The sequence below is a fragment of the Somniosus microcephalus genome, chromosome 12 (assembly GCF_052327205.1).
Source record: "Somniosus microcephalus isolate GS21.2 chromosome 12, FLI_Smic_1.0, whole genome shotgun sequence".
NCBI lineage: Eukaryota > Metazoa > Chordata > Chondrichthyes > Squaliformes > Somniosidae > Somniosus > Somniosus microcephalus.
In genome coordinates, this window is record NC_140998.1 from 16,461,044 (window position 1) to 16,482,443 (window position 21,400).

General features: G+C 47.6%; 1 protein-coding gene across 4 annotated transcripts in view; it reads left to right on the forward strand.

The window, feature by feature from the left end:
- LOC147109048 (ribosomal protein S6 kinase alpha-5) overlaps window positions 1-21,400 on the forward strand; it is a 259,573-nt gene that overhangs the window by 112,945 nt on the left and 125,228 nt on the right. For all 4 annotated transcript variants that reach the window (XM_086002616.1, XM_086002617.1, XM_086002619.1 and 1 more), the window contains 2 exons: window positions 17,292-17,407; window positions 19,670-19,777. In XM_086002616.1, coding sequence (XP_085858742.1) covers window positions 17,292-17,407; window positions 19,670-19,777 — 224 coding nt within the window. The remainder of the gene's footprint in view (window positions 1-17,291; window positions 17,408-19,669; window positions 19,778-21,400) is intronic.

Below are 21,400 nucleotides of genomic sequence, written 5' to 3' on the forward strand. Positions count from 1 at the left end.
AAACAATAATAATAAAACCAGATGGGATAGACTTCGGACAGGACAAAGGCGCACCCAGCCCAGTCGACCCTGCAAAGTCCTCCTCGCCAACATCTGGGGACTTGTGCCAAAATTGGGAGAGCTGTCCCACAGACTAGTCAAGCAACAGCCTGACACAGTCATACTTACAGAATCATACATTTCAGCCAATCTCCCAGACTACTCCATCACAATCCCTGGATATGTCCTATCCAACAGGCAGGACAGACCCACCAGAGGTGGCGGCACAGTGGTATACAGTCGGGAGGGAGTGGCCCTGGGAGTACTCCGCATTGACTCCGGACCCCATGAAGTCTCATGGCTTCAGGTCAAACATGGAGAAGGAAACCTGCTGATTACCACCTACCGCCCTCCCTCAGCTGATGAATCAGTACACCTCCATGTTGAACACCACTTGGAAGAAGCACGGAGGGTAGCAAGGGCACAGTATTTACTCTGGATAGGGGACTTCAATGTCCATCACCAAGCATGGCTCGATGGCACCAATACCAAGCTGGCCGAGTCCTGAAGGACATAGCTGCCAGACTGGGCCTGCGGTGAGAGAACCAACTCGAGGGCAAAAACCTACTTGACATCGTCCTCTCCAGTCTACTCATCTCTGATGCATGTGTCCATGACAGTATTGGTAACCTTACAGTTCTTGTGGAGACGAAGTCTCATCGTTACACTGAAGACTCCCTCCATCGTGTTGTGTGGCACTACCACCGTGCTAAATGAGAGAGATTCAGAACAGATCTAGCAGCTCAAAACTGGCCATCCATGAGGCACTGTGGGCCATCAGCAGCAGCAGAATTGTATTACACCACAATCTGTAACCTCATGGCCCGGCATATCCATCCCTCTACCATTACCACAATCCAGGGGAGCAACCCTGGTTCAATGAGGAGTGTAGAAGAGCATGCCAGGAGCAGCACCAGGCGCATCTAAAAATGTGGTGCCAACCTGGGGAAGCTGCAACACAGGACTACATGCATTTTGAAAAGCGGAAGTGGCATGCTATAGACAGAGCTAAGCAATCCCACAACCAACTGATCGGATCAAAGCTCTGTAGTCCTACCACATCCAGTCATGAATGGTGGTGGACAATTAACAACTAATGGGAGGAGGCTCCATGAACATCCCCACTCTCAATGATGACGGAGCCCAGCACACTAGTGCAGAAGCGTTTGCAACCATCTTCAGCCAGAAGTGCTGAGTGGATGATCCATCCTGGCCTCCTCCTGAGGTCCCCACCATCACCGAAGCCAGTCTTCAGCCAATTCGATTCACTCAAGAAATGGCTGAACGCACTGGATACAGCAAAGGCTATGGGCCCAGACAACATTCCGGCTGTCATGCTGAAGATGTGCTCAAGAACTAGCCGCACCTCTAGCCAAGCTGTTCCAGTACAGCTACAACACTGGCATCTATCCGACAATGTGGAAAACTGCCCAGGTATGTCCTGTCCACAAAAAACACAAATCCAGCCAATTACTGCCCCATCAGTCTGTTCTCAATCATATGCAAAGTGATGAAGGTATCATCGACAGTGCTAGCAAGCGGCACTTACTCACCAATAACCTGCTCCATAGTGCTCACTTTAGGTTCTGCCAGGATCACTCGGCTCCAGACCTCATTACAGCCTTGGTCCAAACATGGACAAAAGAGCTGAATTCCAGAGGTGAGGTGAGATTGACTGCCCTTGCCATCAAGGCAGCATTTGACTGAGTGTGGCAGCAAGGAGCTCTAGTAAAACTGAAGTCGATGGGAATCGTGGAAAACTCTCCTCTGGCTAGAATAAGACCTAGCTCAAAGGAAGATGGTTGTGGTTGTTGGAGGCCAATCATCTCAGCCCCAGGACATCGCTGCAGTGTCCTAGGCCCAACCATCTTCTTCTGCTTCATTAATGACCTTCCCTCCATCATAAGGTCAGAAGTGGGGATGTTCGCTGATGATTGTAGTGTTAAGTTCCATTCACAACTCCTTAGATAATGAAGCAGTTCATGCCTGCATACAGAAAGACCTGAACGACATTCAGACTTGGGCTGATAAGTGGCAGGTAACATTCGCGCACACAATTGCTAGGCAATGATTATCTCCAACAAGAGATAATCTGACCTCTGCCCCTTGGCATTACCATCGCCGAATCCTCCACCAGAAACATAGAAACATAGAAGATAGGAGCAGGAGTAGGTCATTTGGCCCCTCGAGCTTCTTCTGCCATTTAATGAGATCATGGCCGATCAACATCCTGGGGGCCACTAGTGATCAGCCACATAAATACTGTGGCTGCAAGAGCATGTCAGAGGCTGGGTATTCTGCGGCGAGTGTCTCGCCTACTGACTCCCCAAAGCCTTTCCATCATCTACAAGGCACAAGTAAGGAGTGTGATGGAATACTCTCCACTTGCCTGGATGAGTGCAGCTCCAACAATACTCAAGAAGCTCGACACCATCCAGGACAAAGCAGCCCGTTTGATTGGCACCCCATCCACCACCTTAAATATTCACTCCATCCACCACCAACGTACCGTAGCTGCAGTGTGTACTATCTACAAGATGCACTGCAGCAACTCGCTAAGGCTTCTTCGAAGGCCGCCCCTAAATTCACGACCTCTACCATCTAGAAGGACGAGGGCAGCAGGCGCATGGAACATCACCTCCAAGTCACACACCATCCTGACTTGGAAATATATCGCCATCGTCGCTGGGTCAAAATGCTGGAACTCCCTAACAGCACTGTGGGAGTACATAGATACATAGATACATAGAAGATAGGAGCAGGAGTAGGCCATTCGGCCCTTCGTGCCTGCTCCGCCATTCGATGAGATCATGGCTGATCCTTTAATTCAGTATCCCGTCCCCGCCTTCTCTCCGTAACCCTTAACCCCTTTTGCCCGTAGAAATATATCTAATTCCCTCTTAAATATATACCACAAGGACTGCAGCGGTTTAAGAAGGCGGCTCACCACCACCTTCTGAAGGGCAATTAAGGACGTGCAATAAGTGCTGGCCTTGCCAGTGATGCCCACATCCCAGGAACAAAAAAAAAACTCTTGTCTGGTGGCAGTTTATGGGTGATTGAATGTTGGGCTCATTAGTTGACTCTGGTAAAGGTCTTCTCAATTTGGTGTTGGTTTCCAAAAATATATGGCTGGAATTCCCTGTAGGGGTGTAACCCAGAAATTGCACTCCGTTCCCTTCACTCTCTCTGATATCTCCCATGAGGAGAAGATGGTGGAGCTCTTAGGCTGCCGTACCAGTGTGGTGTGGGGGGGTGCGGCGGGGTGTCCAGAACCAGGTGAGTACCTGTCCCCTTGTGGGGTCTCATTGCTCCAGGACTGGGGCCCAGCCTTCCCTCCCCTATGGGGCATCCTAGCAGTGGCAAAGGCAACCATTCTAACCTCTCTTTTGTTCTTTCCACAGGTCATTCAAGGTGCTGGAAGGCAGTTGCCGTTGATGAGTGAGACAAAGAGGAAGGGGTAAGGGTGGGGGAGCAGCTTCCAGAGGAGCTGGAGAATGTGGACCCTGGCTTTGATGTGCAACTTGCCCCATTTGAGATGCCAGATGAAGGAGCAATGGAAAACCAGATCCGCACAACGTCCTTCTTTCCTGGGAGTGAACCCCCTGCCCCCACCTTCATGCCATCACCAAACAGAGTCACCCAGTTCTCCACAACTGGGTACCAGAGTGGACACATTTCACCGGGCGTGAGTGAGTGTCTCACGGCCAGGTGAGTTCTGCAGCATCAGAATCCAGTTTTGAGGAAAGAGGAGACTCTGAGGAGGTGGAGGATGCTGCCACCTCTCCAGAGAGACCGGCTAGAAGTAAGCCACGGACCAGTGAATTAGTGGAGTGTGATTTGACGGCTGCAGTCCTGAGGAGGTGCTTGCTGATGTGCATGAGGACTCTGCATGAGGACTCTGGAATCTATCAGTAGTAACATGGCGCTTCTCGCGGGTGAGACATCCGAGCCTGCTGCAATGCGCCAACATTGCGCAAGCGATGTTCGAGCTGCGAGAACCAGTGCAGCAGGTGGCTGCTGCATTAGGGACGCACAGGTCAACTGGCAGCGGACGGTGAGGGAGCAGTTGGGCTTCCACCTTGATGGACGCTTAGACTTCTACTCTTGAGGCTTTGGGTGACATACTGAGAGGTGCTATGAATCGTGGCTTTCAGTCTCCTACTGAGGCCTTGCAGGATCCAACGGCAGCCATCAGGCTGATTGCTGCAGATAAAGAACGCAGTGGAAGGGCGGCAGATGTGGTCCAAGAGGCTGCTGCTGTCACCTCTCTGGGCGACAGCAGCAGCTCGGGCTCTGGCCTTCCAACAGAAGGCGTGGCGCCACCTGTACACGGCAGGCTGCATGAGGCAGCTCATGTTCTCCCTCGTGGGTCACAGCCAGCAGCAGCCCTAGTTCAGGAGCCTGCGGTCTTGTTCAAGGACTGACCACAAGCCCACGACTCATTAGCCCGGGCATCTTTCCACCTCGCCCCACCTTTCCGGTCCAGAGTTTACTGAGACACAGCGCAGGGGATCAGCTAAACGAAGGGCTCGTTTAGGTGCCAGGGCCAAGCGGGGTGCCTGAGGTGAGTAGGGGGAGTTTAATTCCTGTCTCTACTAACTCCCCTTTGTCGGCGGGGTGGGGCAGGGCTGGTGGGAGGAGGCTGCCTGGCTGGAAGATTGTGACTGTCACTGCTCTCCTGCTTCTTTGATTTTGAACTGTTCTTACTGCCAAGTAAAAACTTTCTACATTATTTAAATTTGTCAAAGTTTGCCAAAGTTGTGACATTTTCTAAAGTTAAAATAAGTTTAATCCAGGTTTCCAATGTTGATTAATGATTTATCGTTGTAAATAGTTGTTCCAATTTCGAAGAAGAGTTTAACATTGCCATAAAGCACTGTAATGAAGCTACACATCTCGGGGTCTATTTAAGGTTTGATGCGCTATCAATTACTCATAAAAGACTGAGAGTTAAGAGAGTAACTAAAGGCTTTTATTAACAAAAGAATGAAGGTCTGCCTCGAGTGGTCGACCGGTCCAGAATACAAAGGGCTGGGGAGCAGTCACCTTTATACTAGGACTTGTGGGAGGAGTCAGCCGAGGCATGTCCAGGCATGTACACAGTGGAATACAAACAGTGGTTTACCACATTCACCCCTTGTTTAAAATTGAGTCCGGCGGGGTGAAGTGTATTAAAAGTTAGTGTATTGGAGTCTCTCCGGAGGTCTTGTCTGCCGCTGTGATCGGCGTGGCGACGGCAGGGGTAGTGGAGCTTCCGGCGTCGAGTCCTGCGTAGGCTGTGGCACAGGCGTGTCGTCCTCGTAGATGTCGAGCGGGTCGCGGGGCCCAGGCCTGCCGTCTGCTGGGGCTGGATATTGGGTCGTGGGGGGGGGTGGTAGTGAGTAGTGGGTTACTGCGGCCCCCGAGGGTGCAAGGTCTCTTATGGAGACTGTGTCCTCCCGCCCGTCCGGGTATGCAATGTAAGCATACTGGGGGTTGGCGTGGAGGAGGTCGACCCTCTCGACCAGGGGGTCCGTTTTATGGGTCCTCACGTGTCTTCAGTAGGACCGGCCCTGGGGACGTCAGCCATGGCGGTAGCGATGTCCCCGATGTGGACTTCCTTGGGAAGACAAACATTTTCTCATGAGGGGTGGCGTTAGTGGCAGTGCAGAGCAGTGACCGAATAGAGTGGAGCGCATCGGGGAGCACATCCTGCCAGCGGGAGGTTGGAAGGCCCCTAGACTTTAAGGCTAGCAGGGCGGCCTTCCAAACTGTCGCATTTTCTCTTTCCACCTGTCCGTTCCCCCGGGGGTTGTAACTGGTGGTCCTGCTTGTGGCAATACCCCTAGTTAGCAGGTACTGACGGAGTTCGTCGCTCATAAACGATGAGCCCCGGTCGCTATGGATATAGCTGGGGAAACCGAACAGGGTGAAGAGGTCGTTCAGACATTTAATGACCGTGGCACTGGTCATGTCCGGGCAGGGGATGGCGAACGGGAAACGGGAGTACTCATCAATAATATTGAGGAAGTGCACATTGCGGTCGGAGGAGGGGAGAGGCCCTTTAAAATCAACGCTCAGGCGCTCGAAGGGGCGAGTGGCTTTTATCAGGTGGGCCCCGTCTGGTCTATAAAAGTGCGGTTTGCACTCAGCGCAGACTTGGCAGTTCCTGGTCATGGTCCTGACCTCCTCAATAGAGTAAGGCAGGTTGCGGGCCTTGATGAAGTGGAAGAACCTGGTGACCCCCGGGTGGCAGAGGTCATTGTGGAGGGCCCGCAGTCTATCGATCTGCGCGCTGGCGCAGGTGCCACGCGATAGCGCATCCGGGGGTTCATTGAGCTTCCCGGGCCGGTACAAGATCTCGTAATTGTAGGTGGAAAGTTCGATTCTCCACCTCAAGATCTTGTCATTTTTGATTTTGCCCCTCTGCTTGTTGTTAAACATGAAAGCAACTGAACGCTGGTCAGTGAGCAGGGTAAATCGTTTTCCGGCCAGGTAGTGCCTCCAATGACGCACAGCCTCCACAATCGCCTGGGCCTCCTTCTCAACAGCGGAGTGTCTGGTCTCCGGGCCTTGGCGGGTTCGTGAAAAGAAGGCCACGGGTCTCCCCGCCTGATTGAGGGTAGCGGCCAGGGCAAAGTCGGACGCGTCGCTTTCCACCTGGAAGGGGATGGATTCGTCCACTGCATTCATGGTGGCTTTGGCAATGTCCTCCTTGATACGGTGGAAGGCTAAGCGGGCCTCTGCCGTCAAAGGAAAAGAGGTGGACTTGATCAGCGGACGGGCCTTGTCCGCATAGTAGGGGACCCACTGGGCGTAATAGGAGAAAAACCCTAGGCACCTCTTCAGGGCCTTGAGGCAGTGGGGCAGTGGGAGTTCCATAAGGGGACGCATCCGGTCGGGGTCGGGGCCGATGACTCCGTGTTCCACAACACAGCCAAGGATGGCGAGGCGGTTTGTGCGGAATATGCACTTCTCCTTGTTATATGTCAGGTTCAGGAGTTGGGCGGTGCGGAGGAATTTTTCGAGGTTTGCGTCATGGTCCTGCAAGTCACGGCCGCAGATGGTCACATTGTCCAGATATGGGAAAGTGGCCTGCAACGCATTTTGATCTACCATCCGGTCCATCTCCCTTTGGAAGACGGAGACCCCGTTGGTGACGCCAAAGGGAACCCTAAGGAAGTGATAGAGGCGGCCGTTTGCCTCAAAGGCAGTATACTGGCGGTCCTCAGGGCGGATAGGGAGCTGGTGGTACGCTGATTTCAGGTCAATGGTCGAGAAGACGCGGTACTGCGCGATCTGGTTGACCATATCAGCTATGCGGGGGAGTGGGTAGGCGTCCAGCAGGGTGTAGCGATTTATTGTCTGGCTGTAGTCGATGACCAGGCGCTGCTTCTCACCGGTCTTAACGACCACAACCTGGGCTCGCCAGGGGCTGGTGCTGCCCTCAATAATCCCTTCCTTCAGGCGCCGCTCCACTTCGGTTTTAATGAAAACCCTGTCCCCGGCACTGTATCGCCTGCTCTTTGTGGCGATGGGCTTACAGTCGGGGGTGAGGTTAGCAAACAGTGGGGGGGGGGTGACTCTGAGTGTGGAGAGGTTGCACCTGGTGCGCGGCGGGCAATTTGGAAGCTGCTGGCTACGGACTGTGAGTGGGGGTAGGGGTCCACCGTACGCCATCGTAACACTTTTAAGGTGGCACTGAAAATCTAACCCCAGCAGGACGGCAGCGCAGAGGTCGGGCAGGACCAGAAGTTTAAAATGATCGTACACGGTCCCGTCTACTACGAGTGTCACCACACAGTAGCCGCCGATGTCCGCCGACTGGGACTCTGACTCGGAGGCCATAGAAATCCGCTGGTGCGCAGGCAGGACTGGGAGAGAGCAACGCCGCACCGTGTCGGGGTGGATGAAGCTCTCTGTGCTCCCAGAGTCAAAAAGGCAGACTGTATCGTGACCATTTACCTTAATGTCCATTGTGGAACTGGCCAGCTGGTGCGGTCTCGCTTGGTCCAGTGTAACGGATACCAGCGTAGGGGTCGGTGTGTCGCTGCGGGTATCAGATGAGGCGGTGTTGGGGGCCTGCTGCGTTCCGGCTGTCGTCCAAGATGGCGGCGTCCATGATCCCCATGTGGCTGGAGGTGTCCAAAATGGCTGCTGTACCGGTGGTTCGCACATGGCCGGGGAGGCCCAAGATGGCGGCCCGCATGGCCCACACGCGGCGCTGCTGGGGTTCGGGGTGGCTTTGGCCCTGCAGACGTTAGCGTAGTGTCCCTTCTTCCCGCAGCCCGAGCAGATCGCGTTTTTCGCCGGGCAGCGCGCTCTGGGGTGTTTTGCCTGGCCACAGAAGTAGCATTTCTGGCCTTGGGGCACTGCTGTCTGGCCTTGGGACACTGCTGCGGTAGTTGGGCCGTTGCTGGGGTGTGGCTGGGGTGGCACGGCGCTATGAGGCGGTCCTACTGTGTCCCAGGCTGTCATTCCCCGTGGCGTCCACGGTGCAGAGGAGTAGGCATCCATGCCCCGGTAGGCTGCATCCAATGATAGTGCGAGTTCAGAGGCCTTGTTGAGGTCGAGGTCACTCTGCTCCAACAGTCGCTGTCGGGTGTAATTGGATCTGTGGCCCGCTACAAAAGGGTCCCGGATAAGTTCTTCTGTGTACACGGCGGCCTTTACATCCTTACAACCACAGGCCCGGCCAAGCACAGACAGTGCCTGAAGGTATTCCACGGTCGATTCCCCAGGTTGTTGTTTACGACTCCCCAGAAGGTGCCTGGCGTACACTTCGTTCACTGGGCGCGTGTACTGGTCCTTGAGGAGCTTGATAGCGTCCACGTACGAGGTCGCGTCTTGGATGACCGAGTACACTCGGTGGTTCACTTTGGAGGTCAGGACATCCAGTTTGTCCTCGTCCGATTTGATTGCTGCGGAGGCGGTCAGGAATTTTTCGAACACTTAAGCCAGTGAGTAAACTTGGTGGATGAGTCCGCCTCCCGATGATCTAAGTCCAGGCATGCTGGTGTGAGGATCTTCTCCATTATAAAAATTTTGTTAATAAAATTGATGCGCTATCAATTACTCATAAAAGACTGAGAGTTAAGAGAGTAACTAAAGGCTTTTATTAACAAAAGAATGAAGGTCTGCCTCGAGTGGTCGACCGGTCCAGAATACAAAGGGCTGGGGAGCAGTCACCTTTATACTAAGACTTGTGGGAGGAGTCAGCCGAGGCATGTCCAGGCATGTACACAGTGGAATACAAACAGTGGTTTACCACAAGGTTTTATTGGCGTTTCTGTAAGAATTTGTACAAATGTCTTAAGTCGAGTTTAACTTTTTCAGAAAACATTTGTAGTTGTTAAAGTTTCTAGTTAACTTTTACTAATCCTATGAAACTTTTTTTTTAATAAAACCGTGTTTGAAGTTGAAGAAAGCTGTGTCTGACCCTTCTTCTGGTTGCAACCTTTGCAGAGACACTCACTGGGTAAACGCCTGCACCACAAGCTACCCTCTGACTGACTGCCTCGCCCTCTCAACTGACTCCTCCTGCGGACACTCCACGTCCCTCGGCTCCAGCGCCCACAGTCCAGGATCTTCTGCTTTCGTTGGCTCCTTCCCCCACCCCTGTATGTCAAGGTTCAGGCATTCTATCAAGGCGCAGTTGTGCAGGGCACAGCACAGGAAGACTATCCTTGCTACATAAGAAATAGGAGCAGAAGTAGGCCATTCAGCCCTTCGAGCCTGCTCTGCCATTCAATGAGATCATGGCTGATCTACCTCAATTCCACCTTCTCGCACTGTCCCCATATCCCTTGATTCCCTTAATATTCAAAAAGCTATCGATCTCTGTCTTGAATGTACTCCGACTGAGCATCCACAGCCCTCTTTTATGCTGCATATTTGCTTGGCGCCTTGTTTCTGGGCAAAAATACGAGAAATTCCACCCCAATATGCACAGTTATACATGCTCAACTGTTCATTGGTATCAAATGTGACCAATAGTGAGTGCCCAGAAATAATCATCAGTAGTGTAAATACAACTTGCATTTGAATAACAGAAGAGCTTTTCAAGGTGTTTCACAGAGGTTAAAGGATTGAACCAAAGGAGATATTTGGAAACTTAACCAAAAGTTTGGTCAAAGAGGTGTTTTTTAAGGAGGGTTTTAAAGTAGAGAGAGATGGAAAGGCAAGGCATTTAGGAAGGGAATTCCAGAGTATGGGGCCTAGGCAGATAAAGGCATGGCTTCCAATGGTGGGATGAAGGAAGGGGTGGGGAGCTGCGCATAAGTCTGGAGTCAGAGCAATGGAGAGTTCGGGGTAATGTTATGAAAGCCCTGTGATACTCTATTCCTTCCTCTCCACAGATGAAATAGTCATCCTGACTCCAACACTAGATAAAACAACACATAATACCGCTGCCCTGAAGCATAGCGTCCACACTGTTCCACCCGCCAGAATAGAGATTGAGGCACCTGCACATATGCCTGATTGTGACCACCACATGAACTTGAATGTAATGCTCTGTAGGTAGCAGGACAGCCGGTGGCATATGAACTGGTCAAATCAATGTATAGCTGGAAGTACTGTAGGACAGCCAACAATGTGATTGATGAGAGGTTGGGACGGATGCAGAAATTTCTATCAAGGTAGATTCTGCACCAGCGGTCTGTCTGGCTGTTATGCTGACCCTCCATAAAAGAAAGCTTATCTGTGGTGATGACTGCTACAAAATGGTCATTATCTCCAGGACTTGAGAATCAATGCAAGATACTCTGATCATGGCTGTCTGACCTCGACACTACTGTCCAAATAATCCGCAGTTAGCAGTAAGCTCTTGGAGAATAATTGCAGTCTAGCATTAGTGAAGGGTGTTTAGCTGTCTATCATCGCTTACTAAAGTGCCAGCTTAGGCACAGTGATGGGGCTCACATCTCTGACTCAAAGTTGTGGGTTCAAGCCCCCACGTCAGGATTTGAGTACATAATCTAGACTGATACTTGAGTGCAGTATTAAGGGAGTGCTACATTGTGGGGTTTAACATCCCGTCTCCCTGTTCAGGTGGATGTTGAAGATCCCATGGCACTGTTCAAAGATGATTTCTCCTCTTGTTCTGGCCAACATTTATCCCTCAACCAACACCACTAAAAACAGATTAACTGGCCATTTATCTCATTGGCTGCCATGTCTGTCTATGTGACAACAATAACTGCTCTGCAACAAGCACTTTGGAGCATCAAGAGAGTGTGAAAAGTGCTACAGCAATGCAAGTTACTTTTCTTTCTTGGTATCCATGAGCAGGTGCATGCCACAGCAAACTCCAACTTGGCTCATTGCAGAGAGGATGATTGTCTGGGCATCGGAGTTAATAAACTGTTTCGGCCCCACTCGAAGAGTTGAGTCTTCCTTAGCATTTGTCTGAGAAACTGAGCCCAGAGTCACGCAAATCAGGGAGTGATGTTTGTCCTGCCATTGTTCCTCAATTCTAATATGCAAGTCCCCACTTGATGTTGTCATCTAATAGATATTCAGACTAGTTCCTCAGATCATAAAGGGTTCTATGAGGGGATACCAAGGTGTCTTCCACGTAATCAGGTTTTTGTATTTGTTCACATATGCACATTAGAAAGCAAGTTTTCTGCAATTATAACAATGTTTTCTCTTTTTGGTTTGCCTATGCTGTCTTTTGGGTATTGGAATAGTGTGCTCCTGGAGTTTATTAGTACAGGAAACTTTGGTTTATCCGGAGGTTGTATGTCCGGAATACTCGATCTAACGGCAAAAATCAGGAGCCGTTTTCTGTAAGTTTTTTTAGATCGCGTTCTTTTTTTTTTCCCCAGTCAGCCACTGCAAGGTCTGTAGCTATAGCAACAGCTTCAGCTACAGATGCTTGCAGCTGCAGCCGACTCTTTAGAAGCTGTTGCTAAGCAACAGTTTTTGTTGTCAGATACGGAGATGAAAACCTCCGTATCCTTCAACATTAGCTGTATGTCCGGCAGTTTTGATAGATCGGCAACACGTCGGTGCCGGATAGCACAAAGTTTCCTGTATCTGCAGGAGGTTCCTAGGAATATATTAATATTCTCAAGGAGTCCTCCATACAAAAAAGTTTTAAAACCATTGCCCAAGTAGTATGTTGCCACAGAGAGAGAGCAACAAGGGCAGGATCAACAGGACACTTGGTGAGAAATGCAGGGGTTTCGCGGGGGAAGTGTGGGATGCATATGAGACATTTATTCATTATGATATTCACCAATAAATTTTAATTGATCACTATTGTAGCATGAAGATTTATCGTCATGTTAACGAGTACAGAAAAAAAGGAGTGTTGGAGGGAATTGGTGACACAGGTGACGGTTTTATATGGAAAGTTAGGGTGTTGCAATTTAAAAAAAAAAAAAAAAATCTTGATGGATTCACAATTCATGTAGCAAGAATGTAAGAGCCAGCAGTAATCCAGACCCAGCACCCACCAAAAAGAAAGACTTACATTTATATAGCGCCTTTTACGACCACCGGACATCTCAAAGTGCTTTACAGCCAATGAAGTACTTTTTGAAGTGCAGTCACTGTTGTAATGCAGGAAATGCGGCAGCCAATTTGCGCACAGCAAGCTCCCACAAACAGCAATGTGATAATGACCAGATAATCTGTTTTTGTTACGTTGATTGAGGGATAAATATTGGCCAGGACACCGGGGATAACTCCCTGCTCTTCGAAATAGCGTTAAGGGATCTTTTACATCCACCTGAGAGAGCAGACAGGGCCTCGGTTTAACGTCTCGTCTGAAAGATGGCACTCCCGACAGTGCCGCACAACTGGAGCGTCAGCCTAGATTTTTGTGCTCAAGCCTCTGGAGTGGGACTTGAATCCACAACCTTTTGATTCAGAGGTGAGGGTGCTACCCACTGAGCCACAGCTGACACAATTACCAATAATAAACAGCCCCTTGAAGGAGATGCAAGGTTAGTTTCTCTGCATAGTGAAATGGAGCGAGCAGTGCGATCAATTTTCAGCAGTGTGCATAATCTCAGCATTGCCACTTTTTAATGAAGTGCAACATCTGTTTCATTTTGATCCAAAATTGATCTTGTACTGCATCAAAAGGTTGCTGTCCTGTGACTCGCTGCTTTGTTAGATCATGATGTTGGGACTGTTCCGTAAAATCCTGGAGCTCAACCTGAAACAGTGACGTTCTTAACAAGATTGAGATCGATTCCAAGGCACTCATTAACACTTCATCAGGTTGCATCCCTGAAGTTGGCATGCATGTTGGTTATATATGTTCACAGAAACCTTTTGATCCTGACTAAAATTGTATTTGGCTGTAATATATAAGTACATGAAACAGATTGGTTTTGCAAAAAAAAAATCCAATCCTGCAAGATGGAATAAAAGCTTTTTTTTTAAAAAAAAAAGCTAATTTACAGATAATTAGGTTTAAAAAGTAAAGCCTTGGACACACTAAACTAAACAATTGGAAGTATAGTGAACAGTGAGGAGGATAGTGATAGACTTCAAGAGGGCATAGAGACAGGCTGGTGGAATGGACGGAAGTGTGACATGAAATTTAACGCAGAAAAGTACGAAGTGATACATTTTGGTAGGAAGAACGAGGAGAGGACATATAAACTAAAGGGTACAATTCTAAAGGGGGTGCATGTGCACAAATACTTGAAGGTGGCAGGGCAGGTTGAGAAAGCGGTTAAAAAAGCATATGGGATCCTGGGCTTTTTAAATAGAGGCATATAGTACAAAAGCAAGGAAGTTATGATGAACCTTTATAAAATACTGGTCCGACCTCAACTGGAGTATTGTGTCCAATTCTGGGCACTGCACTTTAGGAAGGATGTGACGGCCTTAGCGAAGGTGCAGAAAAGATTTACGAGAATGGTTCCAGGGATGAGGGACTTCAGTTATGTGGATAGACTGGAGAAGCTGGGGTTGTTCTCAGAGCAGAGAAGGTTGAGAGGAGATTTGATGGAGGTGTTCAAAATCATGAGGGGTCTAGACAGAGTAGAGAGAGAGAAACCGTTCCCGTTGGTGGAAGGCTCGAGAACCAGAGGGCACAGATTTAAGGTGCTTGGCAGAAGAACCAAAGGCGACATGAGGAAAAACTCTTTTACGCAGCGAGTGGTTATGATCTGGAATTCACTGCCCGAGTGGGTGGTGGAGGCAGATTCAATCATGGCTTTCAAAAGGGAATTGGATAAGTACCTGAAGGAAAAAAAATTGCATTGCTACGGGGAAAGGGCGGGGGAGTGGGGCTAGCTGAAGTGCCCTTGCAGAGAGCCAGCACGGGGCCGACTGGCCTCCTGTGCTGTAACCATTCTATGATTCGATGGTTAAGGGACTGTCCTTGGTTTGTAGCATAGATCACTGCCCACTAAAGTAATGGAACCTTTCAAATGACACTTTCTAAAGTTTCTTAGCATTAAATTCGAGATGATATGTATAACCCCCTCTCTTCAGAACATTGGAGGACAGTACAGTGAGCATGCTTTGGTGTTCAATGCATTGTAGTAGTCACCCTCCCACAGTTGCTGCCTTATTACTAATGCCTCCTTTCCTTTAACAGCAATATCTCTGTAACTTAAAGGGCCAGTGCTCAAAATGTTGAAGGCACCAGAACAACAACTTCTGTTTATATAGCGCCTTTAACATAATAAAACGTCCTAAGGTGTGTTACAAAAATAAAATTGACACCGAGCCATATAAGGAGATATTAGGGCAGATGACCAAAACCTTCGCTACACAGGTTTCACTGGGTGCCTCTAACCAAAAGGGCTGTGCGTGTCGAAGCTAAATGGCTCCCACTGATGGTGTCTGCTGTTAGACCTACCATCTGGGGCCTGGATTATAGTGGGTTGAGCTCAGTCTGCCCATACAGGCTAGCATATGCTTTCTGAGCCTGTATGGACATTCCCCTGTGACTGGACAGATAGTCTTCTAACTGAGCATGCACAGTTGATTTATAGTGAAGTCAAGTTCACAGGTGCATTGTTCCATTGCGGGAACTGCCCACATTATAAAGTGACACGGAGGGGGTTGGCCAGCTTCGGCATTAATTGGAGCGGATTCAATTGTGGAATCACTTTTTCTAGAGGAATTGGTTCCAGAATATAACTGAGCTATACTGGCCTCTTTCTGGCTGGTTAATGTTAATTTCAAACCTAGAACTAATTTGGAGAAATGACTGCAAATGTTTTGCGACTAGGGGCATAGATTTCTAACGCTCTGTGACATGGGTACCTCTTATAGGTTGAACAAAATATTACTGCCTAAATGTTTTACTATTAATGGCTAGTAATCTCTTAACACATAAAAGTGAACAGCACTCCTGTTAAGTGATATAGGACGTTGATGTTTTTCATTTAAGCAGGTACTACTGGATTAATTTGATATAGTCTGGTTGATGATTAGCAAATTGCTGAAGATCATTTGATTATCTTACAGCTTGTTTGCCTTGAAATTCACAACATCACAAGATAATTACAGATGAGGAAGGCCATTCGGCCCATTTAATTCATCCACCCAGAGAGCTCCTACTGTCTTCTCATTAGCTCCCAATTGTTTATTAAATGATTCTAGGTTTTTTTGTCTTAATTACATTATCTGGAAGTCCATTGAATTTACTGATATCAGTCCTAAAATTACCTTTTACTTGTTTGAACTGATGCACCCTAATTCCATTCCCACAGTTTATATAGTAATATTCCAGGTCAACTTTACAGATAGATTCAATAGTAGCCTTCAAAAGGGAATTGGATAAATACTTGAAGGAGCAAAAATGTCAGGGATACGGGGAAAGAGCGGGGGAGTGGGACTAACTGGATTGCTCTTTGAAAGAGCCGGTGCAGACTCGATGGGCCGAATGGCCGCCTTCTGTGCTGTACTATTGTATGATTCTACGATCATGTTAGTCTTTGGAATCTCTCGCTGTTAGATCTATTAATAGGGTTATGTTGGGTGACTGTCCCAACATCGCCAGCAGAAAACTAATGAGATTACACTTCTGTTTCTTTCATTTAGAATCAAAACTTGCAATTGTGCTTTAGCTGTGTTGTTTATTTTTTTGTTCTTTTTGCTTTGTAAGCTTTGAATATATGTATCAAACTCAAATGTTTCTTCTTTGAAATGAGCCCTGCAAAGCACAGCATGTTGGTGACCGCCACCTGCTTGGCACAAATGGAGCTTAAGGAAACTTGAACATCCAATTTGACTTGCCTTGAGTGTTCCCTTGCTTAGAAAAGCAAGCCAGATGCCGGCCTGCTGGGTTTTTTAAATGTTTTGCTAGGGGGGTTGATTGTACAGCCCTCCCAAACGGCTTATCCCTTTTCATTCCTGTGTTTATTGATTCAACCAGAATGTCTTTAGTTCCGTATTGCTTGTTGTATATGTGTCAGCCGCAGCTCAGCGGGTAGCACTCTTGCCTCTGAGTCAGAAAGTTGTGGGTTCAAGTCCCGCTCCAGAGACTTGGGCACAAAAATCTAGGCTGACACTCCCAGTGCAGTGCTGAGGGAGTGCTGCACTGTCAGAGGTGCCATCTTTCGGATGAGGCGTTAAACCGAGGCCCCGTCTGCGCTCTCAGGTGGACGTGAAAGACCCCATGGCACTATTTTGAAGAAGAGCAGGGTAGAATCAACATAACTAAACAGATCATCTGGTCATTATCACAGTGCTGTTTGTGGGAGCTTGCTGTGCACAAGTTGGCTGCTGTGTTTCCCACATTATAACAGTGACTACACTTCAAAAGTACTTCATTGGCTGTAAAAGGTCGTGAAAGGCGCTATGTAAATGCAAGTTTTTATATTTAAATTTCAAATGTAGTCAAAGTTTCTCAAGTGAAGCTCTAATGTAAAACTGTGCACAGCATGTTCTGGGGTAAGAAAAAATCCAACTTTTTAACCATTAGAACTTTTTGCCATCAAATTTTTCTGCAAAACACAGCAGGGATATGAAAGGAATCGTAAGAAAAATGTGGTTTCATAAATGTTATTTCTTTGCTAAGCTATGTTTGTTAAATTTTGTGTGAAACTAAAGCAGTATTTTAGAATTACGTGGATACAGTTGTAAAATCAGTTTTTATTCTATAAACAAACATGGCAAAAATTGAATGCTGGATTTTTGTTTACATAAAATGTTATGGCTTCATGCTGCTGAACCTCTGTTTCTGTATGGTAATATCTGCCCTGTTTATATATTTTTTTCTATCTTATTGTATTCTGGAGATTACTGTGGTTTCCTCCTCGTGTGTAATGTTTTATTTTGTATGACAGATTATGTGAATGGAGGCGAATTGTTCACTCACTTGTCACAGAGGGAGCGCTTCACAGAGAATGCAGTGAGAATATACAGTGGGGAGATAGTGCTGGCACTGGAACATCTACACAAGGTAAGGTGCACCACTGCTGGCCAAGGATTGCATTATCTGTCTACTTCTGGGATTGACTAGGTATAGGGGATACACAATAACCCTGGTTTACTTCATGGACTAGGAGAACATCTTAACATCAGTGCTTCTAAAGTTTGAGAGCTTGTTGCAAAGTGCATTGAATGTTTTGCTTTATCTGTGCCAACACATGGTGCAGTTAGTTTAGTTTAAAGAAGAAAATGTTTCTGTTACTTGAAGTATAGAATTACGGACACCTGGGAGTAATCTGAAATCAGTATAATCTCTTCAAGTGGTTCAAATACCAGTTTATTTCCTCCTATAGAAAGTTCCCTCTATTTTGCACAGTAGAAGGCATCTATTTAAGGGATAAACCCATGAGATACAATCAAGGTAATAAACTGTGTGGGATAAATGCCAAGGGAGCAGCGTTGCAGAGATATTTTATGCCGATTACAATGTGGTAATATCAAAATTCCAGCATCTTTTATGTTTGAATATGACATCGCAACTTAATCGTTGCTCGGTCCCCTATTCCAGTCCTTTGCCAGCAGGTGGATTTCAGGGGCTAACTTAAAAAAAAATTATTTTACTTATAAAATATCATCTAATGTCGGGCCCCACATTTTATTATACAAAGCAGTTTGTGATTTGAAATGTCACACTGGTTTGATACATTGCACCACTTGGATGTCCTGTTCGATCTGGAGCGGAGCTTCGAATCCTATATGCATTCCAATACTAAGATCACTTGCATGCTCCTCCACAGCATCACCCACCTTCACCTCTGATTTGTCATCATCACTGCTGCTGAAACCCTTATCCACAGTTTTGTCACCTCAAGACTCAACTTTGCAAACGTCAGCCTCCTGACCTCTTCCCTACGCAAAGTCTAACTTGTCCAAAGCATCCTGTCCCACACCAAGTCCTGTTCATCCATCACCCCTTATCCTCCACAAACTTCCCTGGCCCCCAGTGCACCGAATTCAACATCCTTGTTCTCTTTTATGAACCCCTCCCTACCTCTGCAACCACCTCCAGCTGTACGCCCCAGCCTACAGTCCTCTGCCTCTGGCTTACTGTGCATTCCTCCTTTTAGCACCCTTAGTCGGTATAGGCTCTACCCTCTGTAATGCCTTCCCTGAACCTAATTGTCTTGCTACTTCTTCCACCCTCTTTAAAAGCCTCAAAATCTTTTTCAGTCAACGCAAATTCTCCCACGACCCATACATGAAGGAGAGGGATACAGGGGCAAGGTGGGAAGAGGTAGTTAGAGTAGGAGGAGGCGTGTGTGGAGTATCAAGCATAGACCAGTTGGGCCGAATGGCCTGTTTCTGTGCTGTAGATGCTATGTAAGATATCACTGATTTGAGTTCAAGCTTCTATCTGTCATCGGAATACATTTCTCATTCCCAAGATATCTCTGCTCTCTTTCTAACTCCCATGTGAATCAAACAGACCTAGTAAAGAGAATGTGAAAGCTTTTAAGAGGGTAAATAGTGAAAGATTGTTCCCACTGGTTGGGAGTTGATAAAAATGGACCATAGACTGAGAATCAGCGGTAGAGGAATGAAGGGAAGTGAGAAGAAATGTTTTCACACAGGGGTTTATTAAAACGTGGAATGCTTTATTGCAGCTGATTATTGAGGCAGAGACTGGAACATCATTTAAAAGGGAATTGGAAAATTTTGGATTATGTGAAAAGAAAGAATATAAAATAATTCAGCCAAAAGAACATCGAAATGGGATTGTAGTAGTTAATGTAGGTAGGTCCTAGGTTTGATCCCCGGCCTGTGCCGAGTCACCTGGCCTCAGCCAGAGCAGTGGTGGGGATGCTACATTGGTCTCGGTGCCTGGGTTAGGGAAGCGGAATTTGGCCAGGCTTTCTGTTCCTGATCACTATCCAATGTTCCATGTTCGAAGTGCACAAACGTGAACATTGGGTGAGGGCAGTATCAGACTTGGCCACGATGACACCTCTACCCCGAGTTGGTCAAATAGCCTGCTGACACTTGCTGTTGAGGATCGCACCAGGAGTGATGTGTGGCAGGCGATAGGATTTTCAGGAGAAACTATTTAAAACGGTGCAGAAATGTAGAGCGCCGTGTTGTCTATATCTAATGTGTAGTTAAATAGTTAAAAACATATTAAAAAAGGACAAAGCTCTCTGTGGAAAAGCTACATGGGGTTTCAAGTTTTAAAAGTGCAATATTGTGGAAAGAAGTTCCTATATATTTTGACTTTTGCTTACTGTGTTTTCCACAGCTTGGAATTATATATCGAGATATTAAACTGGAGAATATACTTCTTGACAGTAATGGCCATGTGGTTCTAACTGATTTTGGACTCAGTAAAGAGTTTTTAACAGATGAAGTAAGTGTTTCTTTTAACTTTCTTGCAACAGCATGTATAATGTACTGATGAGATGCAATAGCGTGTTTTAAACTAATATCAAATATTAGAATGGGAGAGCAGTGTTTAATAATGCTGTGAATTTGTTGTATTTTACTACAGTAAAGTTTTTCTCAGAATTTGCCAAACCCTGTTCAAAATTAGACAAATCTTTAAGCCTGTGGCTCGAGTGGTGTCATTGGATGTCCAAGCACCGGATCAAACAAATGTCTTGTATACCTTGTATTGCTGGGTTGCTGATTTCACTGCTTGGCCTTGGATTCCAGTAGGCCAGTAGACGTTGCTTTGTTTACACTTTTATGCTGTCGGTAGGGCTCCTCTGTTTTTAGGCCTGCAGACTGGAACACATGGGCAGCATGATGGTTTGCATCTGTGAGCTGCTGCCTCCGTCATTACTTTTTTATACAGAATCTTCATGTTCCATTCTCTCCTAGTCTGGAAAGTAACATCAGTCCGGGCATCACACGGAGGCTTGCACATCCTAGCAGCTGGCTACAGACCGGCATTGACAAACATGCTTGGGGGTCATTCACCTTCCAGCCCTCTTAGTTGTTTCTTTTAAAATTCATTCTCTGGATGTGCGTGTTGCTGGCAAGGCTGGATTTTATTGCCCATCCCTAGTTGCCCCTTGAGAAGGCGATTCCTGAACCGCTGCAGTCCGTGCGGTGAAGGTGCTCCCACAGTGCTGTTAGGGAAGGGTTTCCAGGATTTTGACCCAGCGACGCTAAAGGAACAGTGATCTATTTCCAATTCGCGATAGTGTGTGACTTGGAGGAGGATCTGGAGGTAATGGTGTTCCCATGCGCCTACTGCCCTTGTCCTTCTAAGTGGTGGAGATTGCCACTTATGGAGGTGCTGTTAAAGAAGCCGTGGTAACTTGCTGCAGCGCATCCTATAGATAGTACACACTGCAGTCACCGTGCGCCAGTGATGGTTGGTATGTGGCCATGAAGCTGCCTGCAACCAGTTTGTCTTGCAGAACTAGTCCAAGGTGTCTTTTGCGTGTGTTTGTAATTTTGGGTTATGGTTTGCCTTAATTACTGCTTTTGGGTGTTGGGGGGGTGGGGTGTGAGGAGAAGGGAGAAAACTGCCCTGAAGCAATCTTTCACCTCTCACAGAATCACAGAAACCTCACAGTACAGATAGAGGCCATTTCGGCCTATCGAGCCTGCACCGACACATATCCCACCCGATCCCCGTAACCCCTACACCAACACATATCCCACCCTATCCCCGTAACCCCACGTATTTAATCCCCCTAACACTAAGGGTCAATTTTTTTTTAAATCATAGCCAATCAACCTAACCCGCACATCTTTGGACTGTGGGAGGAAACCGGAGCACCCGGAGAAAACCCACGCAAACACGGGGAGAATGTGCAAACTCCACACAGACAGTCACCCGAGGCCGGATTCGAACCCGGGTCCCTGGCGCTGTGAGGCAACAGTGCTAACCACTATGCCACCGTGCCGCCCCTACAAGTTTCTGCCATGTATTAATAATCATCCGCCTGGCCAGAGATTAAGTGGCCATAGGAGAATAAGAACTATGTGAACCTACAGAACAAATCGTGACAGAATCCGC